At 37.8% G+C, this 21,886-nt stretch overlaps 7 protein-coding genes across 10 annotated transcripts; 3 read left to right on the top strand and 4 right to left on the bottom strand.

Annotated features, from left to right (window-relative positions):
• Nucleotides 1–2: 2 nt before the first annotated feature.
• Nucleotides 3–3,929, bottom strand: Vps4 (vacuolar protein sorting 4). Its single transcript, XM_065483528.1, has 9 exons — nucleotides 3,759–3,929; nucleotides 3,212–3,298; nucleotides 3,041–3,152; nucleotides 2,849–2,987; nucleotides 2,568–2,793; nucleotides 2,245–2,512; nucleotides 1,936–2,149; nucleotides 503–731; nucleotides 3–445 (listed from the first exon to the last, which is right to left on the bottom strand). The coding sequence occupies exons 2-9, from the start codon at nucleotides 3,233–3,235 to the stop codon at nucleotides 344–346; spliced, it is 1,314 nt and encodes a 437-aa protein (XP_065339600.1). The 5' UTR covers nucleotides 3,236–3,298; nucleotides 3,759–3,929; the 3' UTR covers nucleotides 3–343.
• Nucleotides 3,930–4,405: 476 nt separating this feature from the next.
• Nucleotides 4,406–8,380, top strand: LOC135938680 (vesicle-associated membrane protein-associated protein A-like). 4 transcript variants are annotated; one of them, XM_065482520.1, is made up of 6 exons: nucleotides 4,406–4,614; nucleotides 4,964–5,116; nucleotides 5,561–5,670; nucleotides 5,727–5,891; nucleotides 6,185–6,286; nucleotides 6,767–8,380. In XM_065482520.1, the coding sequence occupies exons 1-6, from the start codon at nucleotides 4,548–4,550 to the stop codon at nucleotides 6,947–6,949; spliced, it is 780 nt and encodes a 259-aa protein (XP_065338592.1). In that variant the 5' UTR covers nucleotides 4,406–4,547; the 3' UTR covers nucleotides 6,950–8,380. The 4 variants fall into 4 exon arrangements, with proteins under 4 accessions (XP_065338592.1, XP_065338595.1, XP_065338594.1 ...); XM_065482522.1 differs by having other exon boundaries at nucleotides 4,408–4,614; nucleotides 5,727–5,864; XM_065482521.1 differs by having other exon boundaries at nucleotides 4,409–4,614; nucleotides 5,727–5,864; nucleotides 6,164–6,286.
• Nucleotides 8,381–8,520: 140 nt separating this feature from the next.
• APP-BP1 (Nedd8-activating enzyme E1 regulatory subunit APP-BP1) lies at nucleotides 8,521–11,385 on the bottom strand. Its single transcript, XM_065482516.1, has 10 exons — nucleotides 11,235–11,385; nucleotides 10,898–11,062; nucleotides 10,650–10,832; nucleotides 10,252–10,594; nucleotides 10,040–10,195; nucleotides 9,850–9,983; nucleotides 9,173–9,375; nucleotides 8,981–9,117; nucleotides 8,805–8,922; nucleotides 8,521–8,750 (listed from the first exon to the last, which is right to left on the bottom strand). Exons 1-10 carry the CDS (start codon nucleotides 11,300–11,302, stop codon nucleotides 8,638–8,640), a joined length of 1,620 nt encoding a protein of 539 aa, XP_065338588.1. The 5' UTR covers nucleotides 11,303–11,385; the 3' UTR covers nucleotides 8,521–8,637.
• LSm3 (U6 snRNA-associated Sm-like protein LSm3) lies at nucleotides 11,350–12,228 on the top strand. The gene is made up of 3 exons (XM_065482524.1): nucleotides 11,350–11,489; nucleotides 11,560–11,667; nucleotides 12,017–12,228. Exons 1-3 carry the CDS (start codon nucleotides 11,469–11,471, stop codon nucleotides 12,188–12,190), a joined length of 303 nt encoding a protein of 100 aa, XP_065338596.1. The 5' UTR covers nucleotides 11,350–11,468; the 3' UTR covers nucleotides 12,191–12,228.
• Nucleotides 12,229–12,282: 54 nt separating this feature from the next.
• Nucleotides 12,283–13,857, bottom strand: LOC135938679 (zinc metalloproteinase nas-13-like). The gene is made up of 6 exons (XM_065482518.1): nucleotides 13,666–13,857; nucleotides 13,237–13,413; nucleotides 12,984–13,180; nucleotides 12,809–12,917; nucleotides 12,627–12,754; nucleotides 12,283–12,570 (listed from the first exon to the last, which is right to left on the bottom strand). Exons 1-6 carry the CDS (start codon nucleotides 13,808–13,810, stop codon nucleotides 12,481–12,483), a joined length of 846 nt encoding a protein of 281 aa, XP_065338590.1. The 5' UTR covers nucleotides 13,811–13,857; the 3' UTR covers nucleotides 12,283–12,480.
• Nucleotides 13,858–14,631: 774 nt separating this feature from the next.
• Nucleotides 14,632–17,494, bottom strand: LOC135938682 (uncharacterized). The gene is made up of 7 exons (XM_065482525.1): nucleotides 17,411–17,494; nucleotides 16,443–16,825; nucleotides 15,780–16,208; nucleotides 15,618–15,717; nucleotides 15,299–15,400; nucleotides 14,862–15,023; nucleotides 14,632–14,795 (listed from the first exon to the last, which is right to left on the bottom strand). The coding sequence occupies exons 1-7, from the start codon at nucleotides 17,441–17,443 to the stop codon at nucleotides 14,745–14,747; spliced, it is 1,260 nt and encodes a 419-aa protein (XP_065338597.1). The 5' UTR covers nucleotides 17,444–17,494; the 3' UTR covers nucleotides 14,632–14,744.
• On the top strand, nucleotides 16,806–21,738 carry LOC135938678 (uncharacterized). Its single transcript, XM_065482517.1, has 11 exons — nucleotides 16,806–18,149; nucleotides 18,205–18,294; nucleotides 18,343–18,532; nucleotides 18,592–18,914; nucleotides 18,969–19,068; nucleotides 19,124–19,225; nucleotides 19,291–19,452; nucleotides 19,536–21,082; nucleotides 21,137–21,236; nucleotides 21,292–21,558; nucleotides 21,617–21,738. Exons 1-8 carry the CDS (start codon nucleotides 17,962–17,964, stop codon nucleotides 19,587–19,589), a joined length of 1,209 nt encoding a protein of 402 aa, XP_065338589.1. The 5' UTR covers nucleotides 16,806–17,961; the 3' UTR covers nucleotides 19,590–21,082; nucleotides 21,137–21,236; nucleotides 21,292–21,558; nucleotides 21,617–21,738.
• Nucleotides 21,739–21,886: the final 148 nt, after the last annotated feature.

Below are 21,886 nucleotides of genomic sequence, written 5' to 3'. Positions count from 1 at the left end.
CATTGTGGTTTTAATTAATTTATATACTGATTGAATAACAAATACATTTTGCCTAAATTCTAATTTATATATACGACAATAAAAAAGAAGGCGAATAGACTGAAACATACAGTATTTTTCATCCATCACAAGACCTGACAAGGGAGCTTATCTTTGCCACTCAAAAATACAGGTTAAAAACATAGATTTAGCCAGGCTGTTAAGATGTATCACCGTGTAAGCATTTCTGTATCATATGTTATGCAGCTTAATTCACTTCCAACATTTAGCGTTAACTTTAAAAATTATTCTTTTATACAATCAGTGGTGTGATTTTCCAGCGTGGACAAAAGAAGAAGGTGCTCTATCCCTCCTGGCCAAAGTCGTCTTTGAATTTGTCCAGCTTAAACATGTCGTCAGCGTTGACAGTGGGCTTTGTGACCGCCAGAGAACGAAGCATGTCATTCTAAAGAACAAATATAGTTTTTTCATGGCTGTCAGCCAAGATGTTAAGGCAACTCACCATGCTGACGACGGGCTCAAGAAGTTTGTCTCCAGGGACGTCCATCCAGGTCATCTCGATTGCTCCTTGTTCCCCAGGTGAGCAAGGGGCGAGTAATTCGTGGTCAATGACATTAGGGTCAGCCCTTGAAGGTCCGCTGCAGCGCATGAAGTGTGTCGCGCACTGCACTTTTCTGATGGGCTGCATCAGGGCGTCTCTCACAATGATGCTGATGTCAGCTCCAGAGTACCTGCACGCAATTATAAATCAATTCAAAATTATTAAAAAGCTCTTTCCACGTTTCAACTTAGAATATATTATACAATTGCCAAGCAGAGAACTATTTACAAGTATAATTATAAAAATATCAATCAGTTACGTTTATATCTACTGTTTGAAGCACTACAAGACATTTTAACCGACTTTAACGTCCACTCATATGTTCGAGTAAATTAAATTTTCAGACAGGTGATGCCTATTTGTTCTACACATGCCAGAAAAATTGAGTCTCAAGTGAGCTAAAATATTTTATTGGCTAGACTATGTTTAGTTAAAATCCTAGATATGTGTTTAAGAGATAAAACTCAACAATATGCATTAAATTAAGAAAACATAGGCAATTCTCAGTGCTGAAAATATAAATAGCAACTTGCTGGTGGGTTTTCAACACTTCAAGTAATAAACTTAATGATTATTAACACTGCTGATCATTCCAAAAGATATGTACAGAAGCTATTTTGGCAAAACAAAGGCTGAGAAAACTGTAGGGGAATGCATGAAGTAACAATAACTAAACAGATTTCTGTTGATGTTTTGCTATATCAGTTGGTTTGAGTACACAAATATTTCTTATGATATTAACCAGGATGATAAGATAGTATTAATGAACTGAACAACTGAGATATACATTATTTTTATTCATTTCGGACCATAGTACTATTGAATGGTTTGTAATTTATCTGTCGGGTCCACAGAAGTTGCCTAGTATTAACTTAGCTTTTGCCATCAATATATGAAAATATTAGTCGGATTTTTATCAAAGAAAGAAATATGTTGTGAAATCCAACCCTAGGTGTCATGAAAATAAGAGCGCAGCTTTGCCAAAATTGCCAGACACATTGCATGATGTTTAAAGTTTCCAACTCAGAAGCAACAGGAGAAATGCTGGAGAAAATTGTGTTTAAATTAGTGGTACATTTTGCTACTGTTTTATTCACGAGTTGTTCACTAAAACTACAAATGCCTAACAGTTTCTGCCGCGGAAATACGGCCAATCTCTTTTACCGTTGGCAAAAATGGCTGTGTCATTCTTTACAAATGCGACGATAAGAGATGGGCTGTATTTCCGCAGCATAAACCTAATTTCTTCTAATGAGATTTTCATGACATTTAAGTATTTGTCAAATAATATGACTTGGAGAAATAAACACAAATAGAATTGAAAAACAACTCACCCCTCGGTTTTAGCTGCCAAAATCTTGAGATCCGAATCATTGAGAGAGGTCGGTGTGTTGCCAATGTTAATTTTGAACATGATGGCGCGAGCGTGCTCTTCAGGAAGAGGAATGTAGATTCTCTTCTCAAATCTTCGCCTAATGGCTGCATCCAGCACCCAGGGTATGTTTGTGGCGCCCAGCACCAAGATACCTTCATTGTTGCTCCCAACGCCTGCAACATTACGATTAAACCCAGATGGTTAGAGGACCGATATAATTTTTATCGTCATTTGCTCAGTTTGCTGAATGGAAAATGAATTAAACTACCTTGCATTTGAACAAGGAATTCGGTTTTGATCCTTCTGGCAGATTCAGATTCATTGTCCGAGCGGGACGAGCAGAGAGAGTCGATTTCATCGATGAAGACGATGGATGGTTTGTGCTCGCGTGCCATTTCGAAAAGACTCCTCACCAACTTTTCAGATTCGCCCAACCACTTGCTCACCAGATCAGAAGAGGAAATGGAGAAGAAGGTCGAGTTGTTGGCTTCGGTTGCCACAGCCTTGGCCAGGTAAGATTTTCCTGTACCTGGGGGCTGAAGTTGATACATTAGATTATTATTGCCACGCACATACAGGCTAAAGCATTACCCCAAACAACAAAATTCCTTTCCACGGAATCCTCTTGCCAGTGAAGAGATGAGGGAATTTAATGGGCAAAATGACTGCCTCCTTGAGAGCTTCTTTGGCTCCCTCGAGTCCAGCAACATCTGACCATTTAATGTGCGGCTTCTCCACAACAATAGCGCCTTCCAGTTTGGAGTGCATCTTTTTCTTCTCTGGGTCCTCCTCATCGCTGTCACTTTCACTTTTCTTCCTAGAATTCGCTACAGTTAAACCCGCTGAAAGCTGAGATTAAAACAAGAACATACTTTCCGCCTGAGTCACCTTCTTTAACTGGCTTTTTGCTTTTACCACTCTCCAGGTACTTTTTAAGTTTTTCAGCCCGCTCCAGGTACTGGACACACTTTTGCCTCAAGCTGTCTTTCGACTTCTCACCTTGTACCTCATCTGTTCAAAAACCAATAGCTAATTGTGACGAGGCTAACTAAATTATAGCTTACATTTGATGGCATGCAGGAAAAATTCTACTCCTTGCTCATAGAGCCTAAGGGCTTCGGCATAGTTCTTCTTTTTGTCTTCTGCTGTTGCTTGAGTAACCAGATCAATGGCTCTCTGCAAAATTATTGGATTTATGCAACCACTGTAACGACACAAGCACGTCTGCATCCTACCTGCAAAGTGTTTCCAGTCGCCATGACTTTTCTTTCTCTGGTATGTTACTTAACTTCTCCTTAGGAGGGCAGGTGAGGTTACTTCACCTAAAAATAAAAAATTGAAAATCTTTAATTTAAGTTTTTGGCACTCGGGCCTACCAGAATAAGTGCAAATAATTTACGGTATCAGAGTAGCTTGCTATGTAAGAAGAGAAACAAGAAACAACCACTGTTATTAACAAGTGTGCTTGAAAAGTAACAAAATAATATTATGTATCATGGTATGTATTCGACATGGCACAGTTAAACACATGGTTATTTATCATTTTTTGGCAGAAAAAAACTGTTTGTACGTAAACAAATGACGCAGCAGAGTAACAATTCGTTTTTGTACTATTGATTAACGAAATCGATGATGGGGTTAAATTAATTGAAGACTTCAGAAAGCGTGCTTGTAAAATGAGAATCAAACCCGAAATTAATTTGAGGAAGCAAGGAAATGATTCATCCCAATTTATGGTATAGGGACATAAATGTTTCACATTCTGCAGCACTTTATACGTACTATTTTCCTCTAATCGTTGTTCAGATGGATTAGACTACCATGCCCATCAGAAGAAATACAATATTATAGCTGTTTAGACGAAAATCCGGGTTGAAATTGGATGAAAAATAAAAATGTTGACGTCTGTTTAACAAGATTTCGGCCCAAATTCTAGGAGTTTACTGAATTCAGCTGCGGACAGTTCTACCAACATGTCAGTAACTTGCATATCAGTTAAGTTACTATTTTTACGCAAAAAGCTGCTATTGTTTTAATTGTTTTTATCTTAAAAGAGTTTTAATGAAAATGTCTAATATTACTGGCAAGGTCAATGACATCTGCGGGCTGACAATATTAGTTTGCACATTGAATTTGCAAAGTAATTTTGTGCGGGAAATTTAAAAACAAATTGCTCAATAAAACCTTTGTTTATGTTCTATGGTATTAATATATTCAAAAGCAGTAAAAATATAGTTGGAATGTGGTTGCAATTATGTCTTAATACTTTTTATTAAATTTTTATACACATATTAATTTGGAATCATTTAAAATGCACTGATTTCTTGTGTTTTGACTCTCAAGAAAAGACAAAAAATGACGTCATATAATATTACACTGCTTTACTGCCACCTTGGCCAACCACGAAAGCAAGGAGAGTAATGTTGGAGACTGGCGCTAGACGGTGCGCATGCGTGATAGCTACAACGAACAACAGTCAGGCCGGGACGAAGCCATTTGCGTTTGCCAATAAATTGTCTGTATTTTAAGTCGAATTCGGCGTCGAGCGGTGCGATCGAGCGATCGGCAAACATGTTCAAAGGGGAAAAGCCGGAGCAGGTGTTACAAATCGACCCGTCGAACGAGCTGCGCTTCACAGGTAATTATCAGATTCGGCGGCCGATTTTGCCCGTGCCCGCCACCGAGAGAGAGTATTTTCGTGCTCGAACGGATGATTTCACCCACCGTAGTTGAGTCCAAGAGTCCCGCAGGCCCGCCCCATCGTTTGAAGCGTCCATTCTGACGGCAGGCACGCTGAGTTCAGTGTAACTCGGTCCCGTGGGCCGGGGGGCTGACTGCGTTTTTAATCAGTGTGGCCTAATTAAACCCGCAGACAGCTGGATAAGGTGCCTGTTGGCAGTGATTCAGCTTTAATTAAGTCATCATACTATTTCTTGGTGTCCGACCAAAATTGCCTGTGAGAAGCTGATTATTTTGTTTTTTTGCAGGTCCCTTCACCAGCGCAGTCACTTCGTACATAACTCTGAAAAACCCGTCGGAGAAAAAGGTGTGCTATAAAATCAAAACCACAGCTCCCAAGCAGTACTGTGTAAGGCCCAACTCTGGAACTTTGGATCCCATGTCCTCTGTTGAGATAGCAGGTACGAAAAGTTCAACTAGCAACACCCATACGGGCTAATAGAATAGATATTTATCATACCTAACTCAAAGCGATAATACAACTATGTAATAATATTATGTACTTATCATTTCCCAACAGATCTCTGTGATGAAATACATATATTTGACAAAATGCTCTGCCATATTCTTTTATCAGAGATTTCTATGAATCCACTCTCATTAGGCTGGAACGCAAAATATTACACACGTAGGGCCGACAATCTCAAACGCAATAAATGTGCATGGATAGCTTTCCTGTTATCTGTGTATCATTAAGCCAGTAAATAGCAAAACAACAACAATTGAAACCCTATGATCAAGTATTACAAGAATAAACAAATAATTACAAGGACCCCTTGAAAGTTTCTTATTTCTGACTAAGTGTGGCACCATCAAAGTAATAAATTATTTTCATTTTATTTCAGTAAGCTTACAGCCTCAACAGGGTGATTTCCCAAGCAGTGAGAACTATAAGCACAAGTTCATGGTGCAGACAATGTTTGCGCCTGATGGTGACTACGATTCAGACCAATTAGTGAGTTTGCCTGAAAAAACTTAGTTGTTTGCCATATTAAATGATCGTGTTTTCAGTGGAAGGAGATAACACCTGACAAACTGATGGATTCCAAACTCAAATGCGTGTTTTCTAGTGGCTCGGAAGTTCCAGCAAACCAAGACTGTGTCAAAGAAGCGCCTGTGCAGGAAAAGAAAGTCACCAAGAGCAACAAGGTTAGCTCCGTAAAAAGCTCAATCAAGGTACTGTCACAGCTGCAAACTTCCTGCGCATGAATAATTCGTCCTATTTCTTACTCTTTTAAATTGCAAAGCTTTCCTCGATTTGATTGTTCTTTGATCAGCCACCAAGTTTCAAATTTATGCACTTGGCCTGTGAGTATAACTTGACAATTTGCATGGAGATTTGCAGCTGCAAAATTGGCACGTGACTGCCAACTTTGCATACAGTACACCTTGTAGCTTCATAGTTGTTTCGCCTTTTGACACCACTTCTGATTTCCTTTTAATTAAAGATCGATGATATTAACCATCAGGTTGGTACTCAGGCTGAAAATGAGCTGGCTCGTGCAGCTGCTGAGGTTAAGACACTTAGGGAAGAGGAGAGCACTCTTAGACAAGAAAATCTTGCCCTGAAGGTACAAAGCCTTAAACACATTCCTCTATACGCTTCAAATGGGGTTTGGTTCCACACAATTAACTAAATTTTAGTAAAACAATTCCCTAACCCATAGTATGGAAAAATTAAAAGATTTTATGTTTGTTGACATGTTGACAGTTGGAATTATTGCTTAATATTTATGTAATATTTTAAAATCAAAATGATTTCATTGCTCGATTTTTGATTTTCTGGGACAAAATCATAGTTTTTAATTAGATTATTAACCTTTCAATAAACATTGTTGAAAATAAACCCGTTCAATATTTCAATTTCAAAATGTGTTTTCATGGAACAGAAACGTGGTAAACTCCATCAAGGCGTTATTAATATTTCATTTGAAAATCTTTATTACGCAACCTTAAACGTCATTCATTCTCCTAAGTTTTAACTTATGGTTTTTAGTTTTGACCAGACCTGCATTGAATTTTATTTTTCTGAAATTTGATTTAATTTCCAGGAGGAAGTGTTGCGACTGCGTAAGGCCACTCGGGAGGCACGGGAGCAGTCAGGCGACTCGGCGATTGGAGGCGGCAGCGCCAATGCGCAGACACTCGCAAACATGGAGAACAACCGAGTTTACCTTATCCTGGGCATATTTGCGGTTTTGTTTGGTATATTGTTGGGAAAGTTCCTGCTCTGAGCCATACGTCACTTGTCACTCATCTCAAATCCACAAGCTCCGATCCAGTTTGCCTAAATGCTGCTGCTACTGATTGATTTGTTATCCAGACAAAATACAACTTGCATAGGATTTTGAAACCATAAGTACCAAAATGGTTCTTTTGTATGTACAAAAGTCAGCTGTATATTTCAACTGATTCGGTTTTGTCCTCAAGACGAATTCTTGTTAAAAACAAGCGCGGATTTCCGGCCCAACAATTTTTTAAAGGTAGTGGCCTGCTTGCTTTTGTCCATTGTCCCCAGAGCTTTCAACAGACCAGAGAGGTCTCACGAGTTATATCTGTTGGCAATAAAAGTGCTGATTTTACACAAAAATTCTTTAGTTTTGGCTGCGCAAATTTTTGGAAGTTTATCCTAAAATTAAGCCTGGTTTCCGCCATTCGCATTAATTACTCAATCGCTCTTTAACGCTAAAAAATGGATGTTGCGCAATCACCTCTCTGGGAGCTCTTCTGGATAACAAAACTGTTAATTGGTTTGAGCCCCCAGCTTGTGTAGTGCATGTTTTAAGCTCTAAGTACTCCCCCACTCATGTAGAAGCCTCCTAAGTTTTGAGAATGCGAGAAAGGGTGCTGTTGTAGATACTGGAACAATAATGGCCCCACTTAATTAGCACGCAAGTTAAAACACTGTACATAATGGAGTAAGTGAATTATGCAACCAATCAACTCATCCTGGACTGTAATTGGCTTGTGTATTTGATATGAACCATATTGATTATGTAAATTGTTAACTATTATTACATGAATATATAAAGTAATCAATAATTACGCTCTTTTCATTGTTTTTATTATTTATTTTGTGGAAGCGTCCTTGAAAAGGAATTTCAACCAACTTTGTATTGAAGACTAACCTTTTTTGAGCGCTTCCCCACTTTTCTTACTATGCACGTGAGTTTTGTTGTAAGCTTGACGAATCAATTCTTAAGAATGAGTGGCTCTGAGCTTTGAACTGAAAAGTAAAACTAAACCAAACATCCTTGGTCTCAGGCTTTCGATCCGAATCGCTCCATATTAACAGACAAATACACCCACCCTAAGCTTTAGCCTACAACTCCTGTAATTTTCCTTTTGCAGTATACGCTGATGTAAGGGAATCGATTTTGCTTCTTGCTATAGAGCGGCCTATTTCAGTTTCTTTATTTGAATCCGGAGAAAGAAATGCCTTATATTATTACCTTTTCCACTAATTTGGACCGCTATTACGCCACAATGCTGGAGAAAAGCCATTTTCTGCTAACATTTGTATGTCACATTTTGCCTAGATTGTGACACTTTGACTTGATGCTCAGCTGTCAGGTTAAAATTTCACAGTCCCGGTGACTAGTGGGCAGAGAGCAAGTGTGTGTTAAATTTATGAATAAACTGTATCTAGGAACAAAGAACTTGGAGACTGTGAATTTTACTTGCTTATTCCTTTAGTGTTTTAATGAAGATTGAGTTGAGATGTAATGAGTGAGAAACTCCTGCTATGCTATTCAACTGGAAGCTTTATCAGGTAAAATGGTTGAAATTGAAAGTGAAAAGAATATTTACAAGTCAAGTGCAAAACATTTAATTTGCAATAACCCTAGCTCCAATTTTGGAACATTCATGGGTCCTCATTTCTATTGCCCCAGGCAATAGCCAGCGCCAGAAGTGTAATAAACTACAAAACGTAAATTGAAGACTGAGCAGTCATGGCATCGTAAATAAAGGTGTTGTTGATTGGCTTATATTGGGATGTGATGAACTTGATGCCTTCTTGAGCGGCACAACCTCCTAAGGATTAAGATTTTATTAATATTCCATTGTCAGCAGTTGAGATCTTATTACCGATGAATGCAGAGACAGCGTGAAGTTCAGAGCCACCGTAACGACAAAATTCGTGTATTAGATCATCTTTTCCTATGGAGCTTATTCCCAGTTCTGCCAGCAATTTGTTCACGATGCTCTGATACAAAAAACCTTATCATTAGTACAATCCCAGTTTAACAGTTATCAATGACAACCTTCAATTCTACAATATCAGGCTCCAAGCTCTCATCAAAACTGCCAGGGTAAATGTTGTGTTCGGTGTAAAAGCGATCGATTCCTCTCATGATGACATACAGGGGCATCAGACTCTCAGGGTCTTCCAGCTGAGAGGCTGTGGAAAATGCAAAGTAACCAACAGAATCAATAAAAACAACTGGTCCACAAACCTATTTCTTGGGTGTTAGCAGTGCGTGGATCAACCTCGTCTGCAATGGAGCGGCCTCTTACGACGTGGAGATCATATGAATGCTTGCTGAAGTGTTTCACATCCTTCTCAGTAATTGTGTCTGGCGGCAAGTTGAGCTCCACAAGCAGCTGCTGAGCTCTTCTAAAGACCGATTCAACGTCTCGTTGTGACTGATCATGATATCTGTAATTAATTAGTAATATTGACATCCATCCCTAGGAAATTAGTGCAAAGAATGCACACACCGTTACAATAATTGATTATTTTTTAAGGTATACTTGAAAAATACATTATTTTTAACATTCACAGGATACTGTTTTAGACAAGTTTTCAATTTAACTTGTTTTGACTGTTTATGAAAGGAAACCCAGTTTGACAAGAACAAATTAAAATTACAGAACACTGAGCTGCGTAATTTTGAGGCGACGGATGGCTGTCTGCCTTGCGGCGGCTGACAAAATTTTTTAAAGTGGAGTTTGATGATGCTTAACGGCATGAAAGGTTGTAGACCTTTTTTTCGACTTTTGGCAAGTGGCTGGCTTGGCTGGCGCAGTTTAGCTAAAGTCACAGCAGCTGATGGCTGACCGCATGACCCAAAAATAGCTGGCTAGCGCGGCTGGCTGAGACCTCTGATGAGAATGACCTCTATGAACTTACGCAGTGAGGAGAGAGATGTATCTTGAAGTTTCTGCAGTCATATCCGGAAGAGAACCTCTAACTGGAAGCAGTCCACCTCCTTCCCCCTCGACAAAGTCTTTCAAGGCCCTTGTTGTAATCCAGAATGGATTGCTCTAAAATGGTTTACAAATTGATATAAAAGGTCAATTGCAAAATTTTCCTGCTCCACCTTTGACGTCAAATTGATGCAGCATGGATCATTCAGGATGTCTGTTACATTGCTTGGGATTCTTGAGGGTTGAATTTCTGCGTTGACAGCTCGAATCGCTTCCTCAAAATTCTCTTCTTCCAAGGGATCTCCATTTTCATCTCTCAGTTTCAAATCCTAAAATATTTCGACAGTAACTATAATAATTTTATGTCTGATAAAAGAATTATTACCTTTAGAATTTGCTTAAGCTCGTCCTTTTCTGCTTTTTTCAAAGGGTGGCTACCAGGGTGTCTTTTTCTGTATTCATGGAGCGCTTTGAAGAGAAGCACAACATACGGTATGTGCGCATGATCCTTGAGAGTCATGCTGCCCAAGTTGATGGCATCAACCAAGGCAATGAGTGCAGGAAATGGTTTGTCTAGCCGCAGGTCTGGCAAAGGGTGCTCAGGGTGTGTTTCAACAACAGCGTGCTCAGGAACTTGAACTCTTATGCTTCCAAACATACCAAAACTTCGACAGACAATCAAAGGGATGCCTTGACTCCACAGTTTCTTGGACAAGGGGAGCAGAGTCCTAAATTAAATATTATAATAATTTATGTTAGCAATCCAACAAATGATATTCATACCTCTCCGGAAGGGATACAGCATACACCACGGTAAAGTTGTCAAAAAAATCAGGGCTGTTGTTGAGCAATTGTTCCACTGACTCGTCCACAAAATCACCCCGCACGTCACTGTTCAATTCCATCAGCAATTTAGTGGCAATCTCTGCCCTAGATTTTCCGACTGAGTCTGGATCTAGAAAAAAGCTGATCAAAAGACAAAAGAACGTTTCATTATCCTATAAAGTTATGTATGTTGAAAATAAAAATACTTCGCCTCGACATCTTTTTCGCTTGTCATGTGTCCATCAACAATAGTGAAGGCTCCAATGCCGGGCAGGACAAGAGACTTCAATATCTCGGTGCCCAAGGTTGTAGCGTTCACCAGGCAAACGTGGCAAAAATCAAGTCTTGACTGGCCATGTTCACCCCATAATCTGAAATTAATTTTGAACCAATTTTAAAAAATTCAACCTAATCTGCTGTCAACGAAAGTTGGAGTTGCACATTAAATTTGCAGCTGATTTGTTACTCATAAAATTATACAATACTGTTCCATCGCATAGGTATTATATATATTCAATGGAAAATTTAATTAGACCAAGATACCTGATTTGACGATCATATTTCTTGCTTCTATCCGACTGTTCAGGTGACTTCGGCCCAGGCGACGCCATGATTTTAAGCTGCTATTTAAATCTGCCGCCGCGGCCTTTGTCGCAGTCCACCCTCCAATCTTCCAATCAAAAATCAAACAACAACAAAACTCTGCGGCCGGCTGAAAAGTTCGAAAAGGTTTTGCTGCGATCTTCAATTGTTGGCATTGTTTGTAAACAAGCAAGGATGGCAGACGACGGAGACACGGTAATGATTCTTAATTATTTATATGAACTCATTTCCATTAAAACAGCTTTATGTACCATGCTATTTCTAGGTTACTCAAGTCACAGTAAAGGAACCCTTGGACTTGATTCGATTGAGTCTTGACGAAAGGATTTACGTGAAAATGCGAAATGAACGCGAACTTAGGGGTCGCATCCATGTGAGTTTATATTGCGTTACATATATGTATCTATGATACTTATGATTATAATATTGCATAGGTAGAATGGTCTTTTTAACAATGTTTAATTTATGATTTTCTTTAAAACGATATGTACACATACCATACATACATACATACAATATCACGTTAATTTGTATCTTACTACATAACTTGATCACGGGCTGGCAATTTTGAATTCGGACTGGAATTTAAATTGTCGAGTGTTTTTCTAGTACATATGTATGTTATAATATATGAATGTACACTTTTATGTTTTATTCAAACTGCCTAATGATTATGTTCTATCATTAATTGAATAACTAAAGTAAAGCAAATTATCATTTAGGCTTATGACCAGCATCTGAACATGGTTCTCGGCGATGTTGAGGAAACAGTTACCACTGTTGAAATTGATGAAGAGACTTATGAAGAAGTGTACCAAACAACTAAAAGGAACATTCCCATGCTGTTCGTCCGTGGTGATGGAGTGATTTTAGTTTCTCCTCCTATGAGAGTGTAATCTGTCTCGTGAAATTCTTATAAATTAATCAAAGATGACATCATTGGTTTCCTTTCAATGATCTATCTTTCAATGATTTATCATACTACATATAACTCAAAATGAACTTTATTGCAAACAAATCAAACATCATGGCTTTGATCATCTTCAAAGGTATCAACGTAAAAGTACAAAATCACTTCACTAGCTAAAATTTATAACCAAGTAATCTAAATCATTGTTAAATTCATTCAAAACCGATTCATTGAAGGCATTGAAATATCTATGGTTATTTTGGGCTAGCATTGAAATTATTGAACGGTGCAGTTGTACATTAGGTTGATTTTTTCAAGATCGATTATACCGAAGCCCTCTCTCTGCCCTATTGGTATTCCAGGAGGCTAAAATATGGAACAGGAGCATCATTTCAAGTCCTAGAATGGAGGTTTTCACAAACCTTAGTGTCAATGGTGTTATTTCCATTGCTAGAAAATGAGTTTTCAGTGTAGTGCATCACGCTGCCATAGTCGTAATCCACTCCATAAGCATAGGAGTTTGGCATTGTCAAAAAGTTATGAAATTTTGCTATTTAAAATTTGTTATCGAGAAAGTCGTTCCAAATTAAATGTTTTGATTTACTTATATCAACGTTTTCCCAGTTGATTGTAACATAATCGTTCCTATCGATCCTCGACTGTTCATGGTAAAAGCCAACGGTGTGCATGAGCTCGTGAATTATGACTCCAAACTTGAATAATGGAACGGTTGGTGGGTGCGACTTATTAAATCGATATTGACTTTACTTGGACCTTACCCTCCGGATACAATTAGGCGGCTGCAAATTGACTGTTTGCTTGCCACCAAGTCTTCCAACCCCTGACCAGCATCCTGTGTTTCCGCCTTGAATGGAGATGTAGTCTGTCTGGTTTCCATCATATTCCACAAACCTCAAACACGTTTTAGAATGGTAATCAGCTATGGCTGCCAAAATAGACTGGACTTCCGTTTCGTCTAGAATGAGAATGGATTAATATTTAAGCGTCGCTCTTGAAAGCATTTTTAAGTACTAAAATCTGTTTCTTCAATCACGAAAGGGATTACGCCATCATGCCATCTGAAATAAGATCCGTTTATGCCATTTCTACCAGGTTCTTCGGGAACAGTTAGAATGTCCCCTTCAAAGTAAGAGCCTAGCTCCTCAGGGTTAGTTGTTGACTCCGCAGACCATTTACTTACAGCTTCCCCTAAAAAACCAAACATAATCAATTTGCTGTCTCTTATCACTTTTATTTTTTTCTAACGACACTGCTAATCGGATTTATTAATTAGTTAGTAGTCTCACTGTCCTGAGGACTAAACTAACTGATTTTTAAACGTATATATTTATTACTAAAATTTAAGCTCCAAGAATTTAAAGGCCAAAAATATACCAATATATAATTATTTTACGTTTTTCAAAATCTATCTATGAGAATAATTATACCTATTGTACTTACCAACACGCTCGTCAGGCAAACCTAAGCTCAGCTCTCTGATTTTTGATACCGTTTCCTCGTACGTAGCTTCATTCCTGCTAAGCACAGGAACGGATTGGATACCACAGAGTGACAGCCAAAGAAGGACGAATAGTTTAAGGATCATTGTGGCTACCTACCAGTCGCAAATAAAGCATCAAACAAAGGAGCAAACTAATATTTGTGTTTCGCGCCTGGGCTAATATCATTAAACTTGATAACGTCACTTTTATCAAACAATAAATGAATCGGAGATCTCTGAGCCGTTTTTATTTCTCATTCGCACACTGGTCAATTATTAAAAGTTGACACCGCTAGATGTTGAAACAGATATTAATTTTTAATAAAGTTGTAATATGATTTGTTAATAGCGAAAGATTTTTTAATTTTGATTATGCGACTCTTCTTGATAGGTCATAAATGATTTAAGTAAAGTTCAAAATAATTAAAACGATCGTTTCGTAGTTCTAGTATTATTTTGATAAGGAAATATTAATCTTCATGGTACACGGGATTCGTACTGGTGCGACGGATACTCTGCGTATTCAAAAGAGTAAGGTTATCTATATAATCTGTCAGTTTAGGGAATTCCATCTTATATATAAGCGTAAATATATAGGTATTTGAAAAACAATTATTATGTTACCTAAAATCTTTTTCTTTTAATGGTATATGAACTTCAGGATGTACGTAAAAACACTGTACATTACAGACTGTAAATTTAGAGATCAGTATATTGAGGAGATAAATTGTACGAAATCGTCTCAAAAAATATGGAAATAGTTTATCAGGCCGACTGTAAAAGGTATTCATACAAATAATTTGTCGATAGCTTACGTACTTTCAGTATATTCCAATGCGAACAATCACAATTATAAAAATTAGCATACAACATGCAAAGTGTAAAACCTTCATTACAGAAAATTTTAAAAGGAATTAAGTCATAACTTAAATTTATGTTTCTCAAATGAGGGAATCATCCGTCACAATTTTTGCAAAGGATTGACTGACATTCTGGTTTTTGATAAAAAAAAAAGATCCCGACAATGATCTTTTGCCTTTTAATTTAGCTGTATCAACACCATGATGTACGTAAAAACAACACTGGTCATCTGAAAAAGGTTAGTGAAAATAAAAATTTAGAGAGCTTATAGATATTGTGTCGAGATGGATAATACCGAAGCAAAAAATTGAAGTGACATGGAGAAGAAGGGTGCGCCTGGAAGGCACTGGCCGATTTTTTCACTTGCTGCAGAGCAAATAATCACAGCCGCGTGTTGCTTTGTGAATTCGTTCTCTATCCAAGGTCCTCTGTATACCTCAGAATGCAGTTCCATGACCTTAAATTACGGTGGAAAAAAATAAATATGAATTCACTACATCACTTAGAGATAATTTTGCACTAATAATTTTCATAAATTTTTGCTATCATAAGCCATAAATTTCTATTGAATTAAAAAATGAGTCACATTAAAATGTCTTTTTTTCAAGATTTTTTGCTTTTATTTCACATTACTATGCCAAACACAGAAGGAAATCATTTTTAAAATTCTTTATATAAAGTGCATAAACATATTCGCACTCTTTATTTTAATTTAAGCGAGAACACACTTACTTTATCTTTGATCCACTGGCCAAGCAGGCAGTACACAAATACTTGATAAATCGAACCAATTCCAAACATCAGGAATGACCAGATAATTGCCTTGTCATGCATCTATTGGATGATATAGAGGTATATAGTTAATTCGTTTAAATAAATTGACTTCAACAAAGTCGGTTTGCAGCTGCGAGATTTTTAGTGCGAGCTATTTGATGTCAATAACTGAGCAATTTGTGTTTAATATTTCAAATTTGAGAAAAATCTCTGATATAAAGAGCATCCTTTAGTCAACAATACAATCCCTATTGTTAATAAACGAATTTTAGCATACCTTTATCACCACGTAGGAAAGAATGCAAATTTGCAAGCTAGTGCAAACCACAGCCGCTACAATACCAGGCGATGACAATTCATTCACTTCTTGAAGCAATCTATTAAATATATATTATTTTTATGATTAAATAGTCTGGGACTTAATTTTAAACTGATATACTCGTTAATTGTATGATGAAATTGGATCCAATCAACCAGTCTTTTATCGTTCTCTTGTTTGTTCAACACGGCCGGCGCACTTTTGGCTAGCATGTGGTACCGATTGATGATGATGGCGTACCAGGAGTAAAATAAAATATCGGACACAATAATCCGACCGATGCCCAAAAAATTTATGACGTGCAGAAAAGCAGCGTACACTTTCAGCATGCCGGTGGACGGCCAGAGCTGGAAAAAGGCACAAACGTAGGTCCATGCCTCAACCACCTCGAGAGGCACTTGTTTGGACATCATCTGCTGGTTGATTTCCTCCTCGGTTCCATTCACATTGCCGAAAATATCCTCCAGTTGGCCAAAAGTAGAGAAGTAATTTGCACTGATGGAAACGATGAACGCGGAGAACAAAACAGTCACGAGTATCGTAATAATTCTGAAAATTAAGTTGTATTTAAGGTATGTATTTAACATTTAAATGTTTTATAACATCGTTTATCTTAAGAAATTATAAACTTAAATTATCTAACAGAATTTTTAAGATAAATGGCATTTTTTGTGTTCAAAGAATAAAAAAAATTACGCTACCATAGTGTCTAGGAATGATGGAATTATAAATAATCAGAATATTTTAGTTAAAAAAATATGAATGAGGTTATACTGTTTTAACCTTGACATCTTCACAATAAATGTTTTCTGCCTTTTTGCGTCTACTTCGGTGAATTCAAGCGTCTCATACACCCTGGCAGCGACATTTTCAATCTTCTTTCCGCATATTGTGGTGTAAGTGATGCGGATGAAGCACTCGAGCACCCCGAAAAAGCTAGACGCGATGAAGAGCGCGTGGCCAAAATTTTCACGGTACTTGAGAAATGTCAAAATCGTTGTCCCTACGCAAAATATCACCGCAAGATTGATGATCGATGAGTAGAGGAAGTGGACGACCCTCCAAAAGGTGCTTATTTTGAGATGTTTCGGTGGCAGGCGAATATTCTGCCCACACACCAAGTGCATAACGGACAATAGGGTGTACCCAAAACACGGTTGCTTTTGCTAGAACATGAAAATTTAGTTATTTACTGTAATTTACTGTGATGCATTGATGTATTTATGACAAAGTGTGAGAATAAACATCCAATAAAAATTTAAATAATATACAACCAATTAATATTTTATAGTTTCATAAGGTGTTCATTTTTAATTTATAAAACTCAATGCGGTCTTATCTAATGTATTTATATTAAATTAACTTTAAGAAATATACACACATAAGCTATTTTTTTAAATTTTAAATAGAATTACTTCGCGTGGAAATTAATTCAGGATGGTCCGTAATAGTGAAAATTCTGCGAGAAAATTATTAGCTGACCATCCTGAATTAAATTTCACGTGCAGTAGAGCCGTTCATTAATTTTAAATGAAATAACTTTTTTCTAATATTGGTCAAATTATAATCAAAGTCCTATAGTTACACCTTTAACTTTAAAGCGCTTGTATCTCAAGGTTCATGTCAAGATCATATTTTGTTTCAAATTTTCTGACTAATAATATTAATGCGGGAAGATTTTAAAATTAATTATGCACATAACTATAGGTATAGAAGGAATTATTGAAAAAATGATGTAATATTGCACTAACCTGGCTGTGAATAGGAAGCGTTTGGTCTTGCATAATGTCAAGTGAACTTTAGCCGACAGACGACAGTTTTTTCCAGAGATAGAGGTGTCACGCAGTGGAAGCGTGTTGTGCGCTAATGCTGTTACGGTGTGCTCTGAAGGCATTATCCACGTTATCGCCTGATATCTCAGAACCTGTAGCTTAGGAAATTAACCATCTGGCATATCAAGAAACTGCACGGAATATGGATCAATTAGCAAAATTGTGAGATTGATAAATTAATTTTACAGCGATGAACATGAGCCTTAATAATTATTCCAAAAAATGTTCTCGTGTGCTCTATAAGTAGAAAGCAATTGCATTTTTTACTATAGTTATTTATGGCAAATAACAATAGTTAATTAATTTTCTATTATAGGCGATCACAGCACGCTGCATCACCGATTAATTTTTCTTTGATGTGAAGCGCCTGTTTATCATTGTCGCCGCTTCTGCCCTCACCCCGTCTGCAGATAAGAAAGTCGCAATTGTCGCGCGGAGAGCCGCAGTTTAGGGGCTGCGTTCCATCGGGAATGAAATTGATCGGCGAGCCAGATTTCGGCCAGGGCCACAGGCTGCTGCTCATTTTCTGCGCCTTCTGCGGTCAGAGTTTTCTTAGTCTGACAGGATGGCGAGCCTTCCTGATGAAGACGCACAAATTTACCACTGATTTTATCACAATCGCATTTCTTGCTCTGGGAACCTACAACTTGTACCTAAGGTTTGGGTTTTAACTTCTGATATTGATTTGGTTCTGATTACATCGCATCAAATAGCTTTCACAAGTTTTCTCTGTTTCTCTACTTCTGCGCTGGTTACATTACCATCTCAGAGGCCGTCTTCAGAAGCGCTTTTGTCGCAATTAGGTAAAACATCTTTTTTTAATTGAAGCCTTTTAACTGAAGCTGTTTTAGGGAGAGAGAATTGCTCGAGTATTCAGTAAAAATACAACATTTCTTAAACCACCCGTATGTTCAAGCCCACAAGAAAGTTATATCGAGGAAGCTGTCGCGCTGGCTGCTTTTCTTAATTGTATATTTCATGTTTATGTTCGGCACCGCCTTGTACTTGAACGCTGCAGCCATGAATTCAACCATGCACAAAGTAATTCTGTAAATATTGCGACGCGTCGTCATAAACTAATGTCAAGACAAATAAAACAGGAAATCGCAGCAAAGAGTTCGCAGCATCGGTCATTTGACATCGTGGTCGGTCTTTCCAAGGTCCTCTCAGTCTTGAGCGGCCTCATCTATTTTTTGCCTCAGGAGCTTTGTGCCACCCTCATCGTCCTAACCTGCTACTTGTACTCCTTCTTCATGATTGGTCGGCTTGTGTCAATGGACCTCATTTTCTTTTCGTGGTACTTTAACTTCCTGGAAAGTTTTGCTTTGCTGACGCAACAACTGCCGCTGGCCATATCGAGGGACAAAAGAGTACAAAGAGTGTCATTGAAACAGTGGCTCTTATTCCAGCAGGATCTCTCAAGGTTATTTTTTTACTAACGCTTTTCATTAAATTTCTCTAACTCTAAAAGTCGCAGATTTCTTTGTGACATCAACAGATTTCTTTCGCCAGTAATTGGAGCTGTGGTGGTTCTAAGCGGCTTCAAAATATGCCTATTAGCGATCGCGTGTGTTAAAGTATTCAAACAACACTACACACATTTCTCTGCTTATTAAAAATGAATCTTTTTAGATGGCGTTTGAATTCAACTCAGCGTACATGATCCTTTCCGGCGTGATGCTGGTTCAGAGGGTATTTCTTTACTGCATGATGGGGCAGCAGATCAAAGAAAAGGTCCACATTTCCTCGCATTCATGCCAATTTCTACTCATGTGAGTGGATTTTCTGCCTTTTGACAGATCAGTGCGTTGCACGCCACCGCTTTCCGCAGCTCGTGGTTTGGGGCAAAAAAGCGTTTGCAAAACGCGGCACTAATGATTTGCTCGGCGGCCAACGAAAGAGCCGGTCTAACGCTTCCGGGTAGTCCGTTCTTCGCCCTTTCGCTCGAGTTTTTCGCCACGGTAAGCATTTCCTTTCCTAAAACACGTGTGTATATACTTGACATTTTCATGGCTGACTAACACAGTGTGCGCCAATGTTGCAGGTTATGAGCGCTGTTTTTACTTATTTCATCGTGATCATTCAAATACAAAAATGAGCTGGTCGAGATGAATCAAGGAGTTATGAAAAAACACAACTATTGAAAATGCCATGCGGTTCTCATCCCATTTAACGCCGTAAAATTTTCCCTGAAAACACTGATATCTAAGTTATATAATCATTTGAGTTATTGAGAGCTAGAATCCTTTTTTTCCTTTGGTAAAATGTAAAAAATATATGTCATATTCATGCTGTAAAAAATCAATAAATTTTTTAAGATTCATTAACGTGATGTAAAATCCAGCTAAATATTCGCTGTTTATTTCTATTTTCCTCAATCCATAGATAATGATGACAGTGTAAAAAGTATTGATAATCGTATGCTCTCTACCATAGATAATAGAATAGTTTTAATCAATTAACACGTCCAGATAGTTTTTTAACAGTAAGTATTTATATGATGCACAATCTGCGTCAGTGATTCACACAATAGTTTGAGAACATCGCATATATAATCTCCATTTTCTACCAGCCATCTGCTTGATGTTTACCATTTCTGCTATCTATCATCTAATAAATGCCAAATAGAAGCAAATCACCAAAGCATTTCTTATGCAACTGGCTCAAAGCTTTACTGCGATGGAGTTGATTAAGAATTCATTTGTGAAGCTCATGCAAGCTTTCCACAACAAGGGAAAAAGCAAGCTCCATGGAAGATGCGTACGGATTGTGCTGTTATTGAACGCTCTCCTGGGATTCCCCTTCGCATGGAGTGTTTTGAACGTGAAGCACCGCTCCTGCCAGTACTACCTGTGGAGGATCACCTTCGTTTTCAGCAACCTATCGATGATCGCATACACCCATCACTCTCTCCATTATTTCGCACTGATGGTCAAGAATGACAAATTGGAAATATCAACCCTTGCGTTTGTCGTTGCGAGCAGCGTCAGCGTCGTTTTAACATTCGTCAAATCACTGTGCGCTATTTCCAAACACTCGAAATACGTGGCTCTTTTCAAGTTCATAAAAACGTGTGATCAGATCGATGCCAAGAGCACCTTCAAAGCTGCCAAAAAATGCATTGTCTACCTTATTTTCCACGCGGTCGTATTTGCCGCATTCTTCATTATCACTATTATTATGGCCTTTCAGTTAATAGATGTGCTCTTTGATAAAAGGTAGGCCTGCGTTTGAAAAATTGAAAACGTTTGTTTTATATTAATTTAAATTTTTTATTTTTAGGACAGGAAGGTACATCTTTAATGCGACGGAAACAGATAAAACTTTGAAATACATGGAGAAATTTTCAACGCTTCAAGAATACATGTCCACACTGTCACCAACAATTTTTATTTTTCACATTTTCTTAAGCATATTTTTCGGAGTGATTGAGCTGTTCAAGCTCACAATCTGCGATGCCAATAATCATTTTTTCTACTTTATTGTCATCTCAATGCTTTGTGGATGTCGTGACGATGTAACAAAATATTTTCAGTCTGGAAACATCCTGCACATTGAAAAGTGGCTCAACAACTATCATCTTTGCATGAGGTATTTATTTTAGACTTTAATGAGAAAGCTTAAAATAATTTCTAAATATTCTAGATTCTTGCAAAAAATCAACAACTTGACAGCGCCTAGCGTGATCGCGACTGTTGTTTTATGTACTTTTCAAGTCTGCTTGTCTGATTACATTGCTGCTATGGTTCGTTTCAAAAAGTAGAAAAATTTGTTTAAATTTCTAAAGACGATTTTTTCAGGGCGTTGTCGATCCGTACCACGCTTTCAGTTTCTTTGTCATCGGAGTCCTGTCTTTACTGCAAATATTTATTTATTGTTACTTGGGCCACAAGATTCGCCAAGTAGTTTCTGAAATCCACACTACCGTGCACAGGGGGCAATGGACCCGACAGCCAAAACAAATTCAGCACGCGATAATGATGATTGCGAATTTGACTGACGGGCCAAACTGCATGCCGCGCATCGGCGCTCCGTTTTTCGATCTCTCCATGGAATTTTTCGTTTCGGTGAGATCTGTTAACGCCCAAATTATTTTAATTAAACTTAAATACCGTTGGATTGCAGATTATCGGTGTCACGATAACCTATCTTCTGGTCCTACTGCAGTTTAAGTAATATTGTAATCGGAAAAATGAAAAGTCTAATTACAAGTGTATGCAGAAGTTTAAATAAAATAATACCTAAACTCGTTATCTTTTTTGATCGAATCGATAGAATATAGAAACTGATAACACAACCCATTTTTTTTGTAAAGGCAGTAAATAAATTTAAGCTATAAGTATAATGTCAATAGCGTCAGTTGAAATCCTTACAATTGATGTGAAATCTAGAAAA

This window comes from Cloeon dipterum, chromosome 3, assembly GCF_949628265.1.
Source record: "Cloeon dipterum chromosome 3, ieCloDipt1.1, whole genome shotgun sequence".
Lineage (NCBI taxonomy): Eukaryota > Metazoa > Arthropoda > Insecta > Ephemeroptera > Baetidae > Cloeon > Cloeon dipterum.
This window is presented reverse-complemented; position numbering and strand designations above follow the sequence as displayed.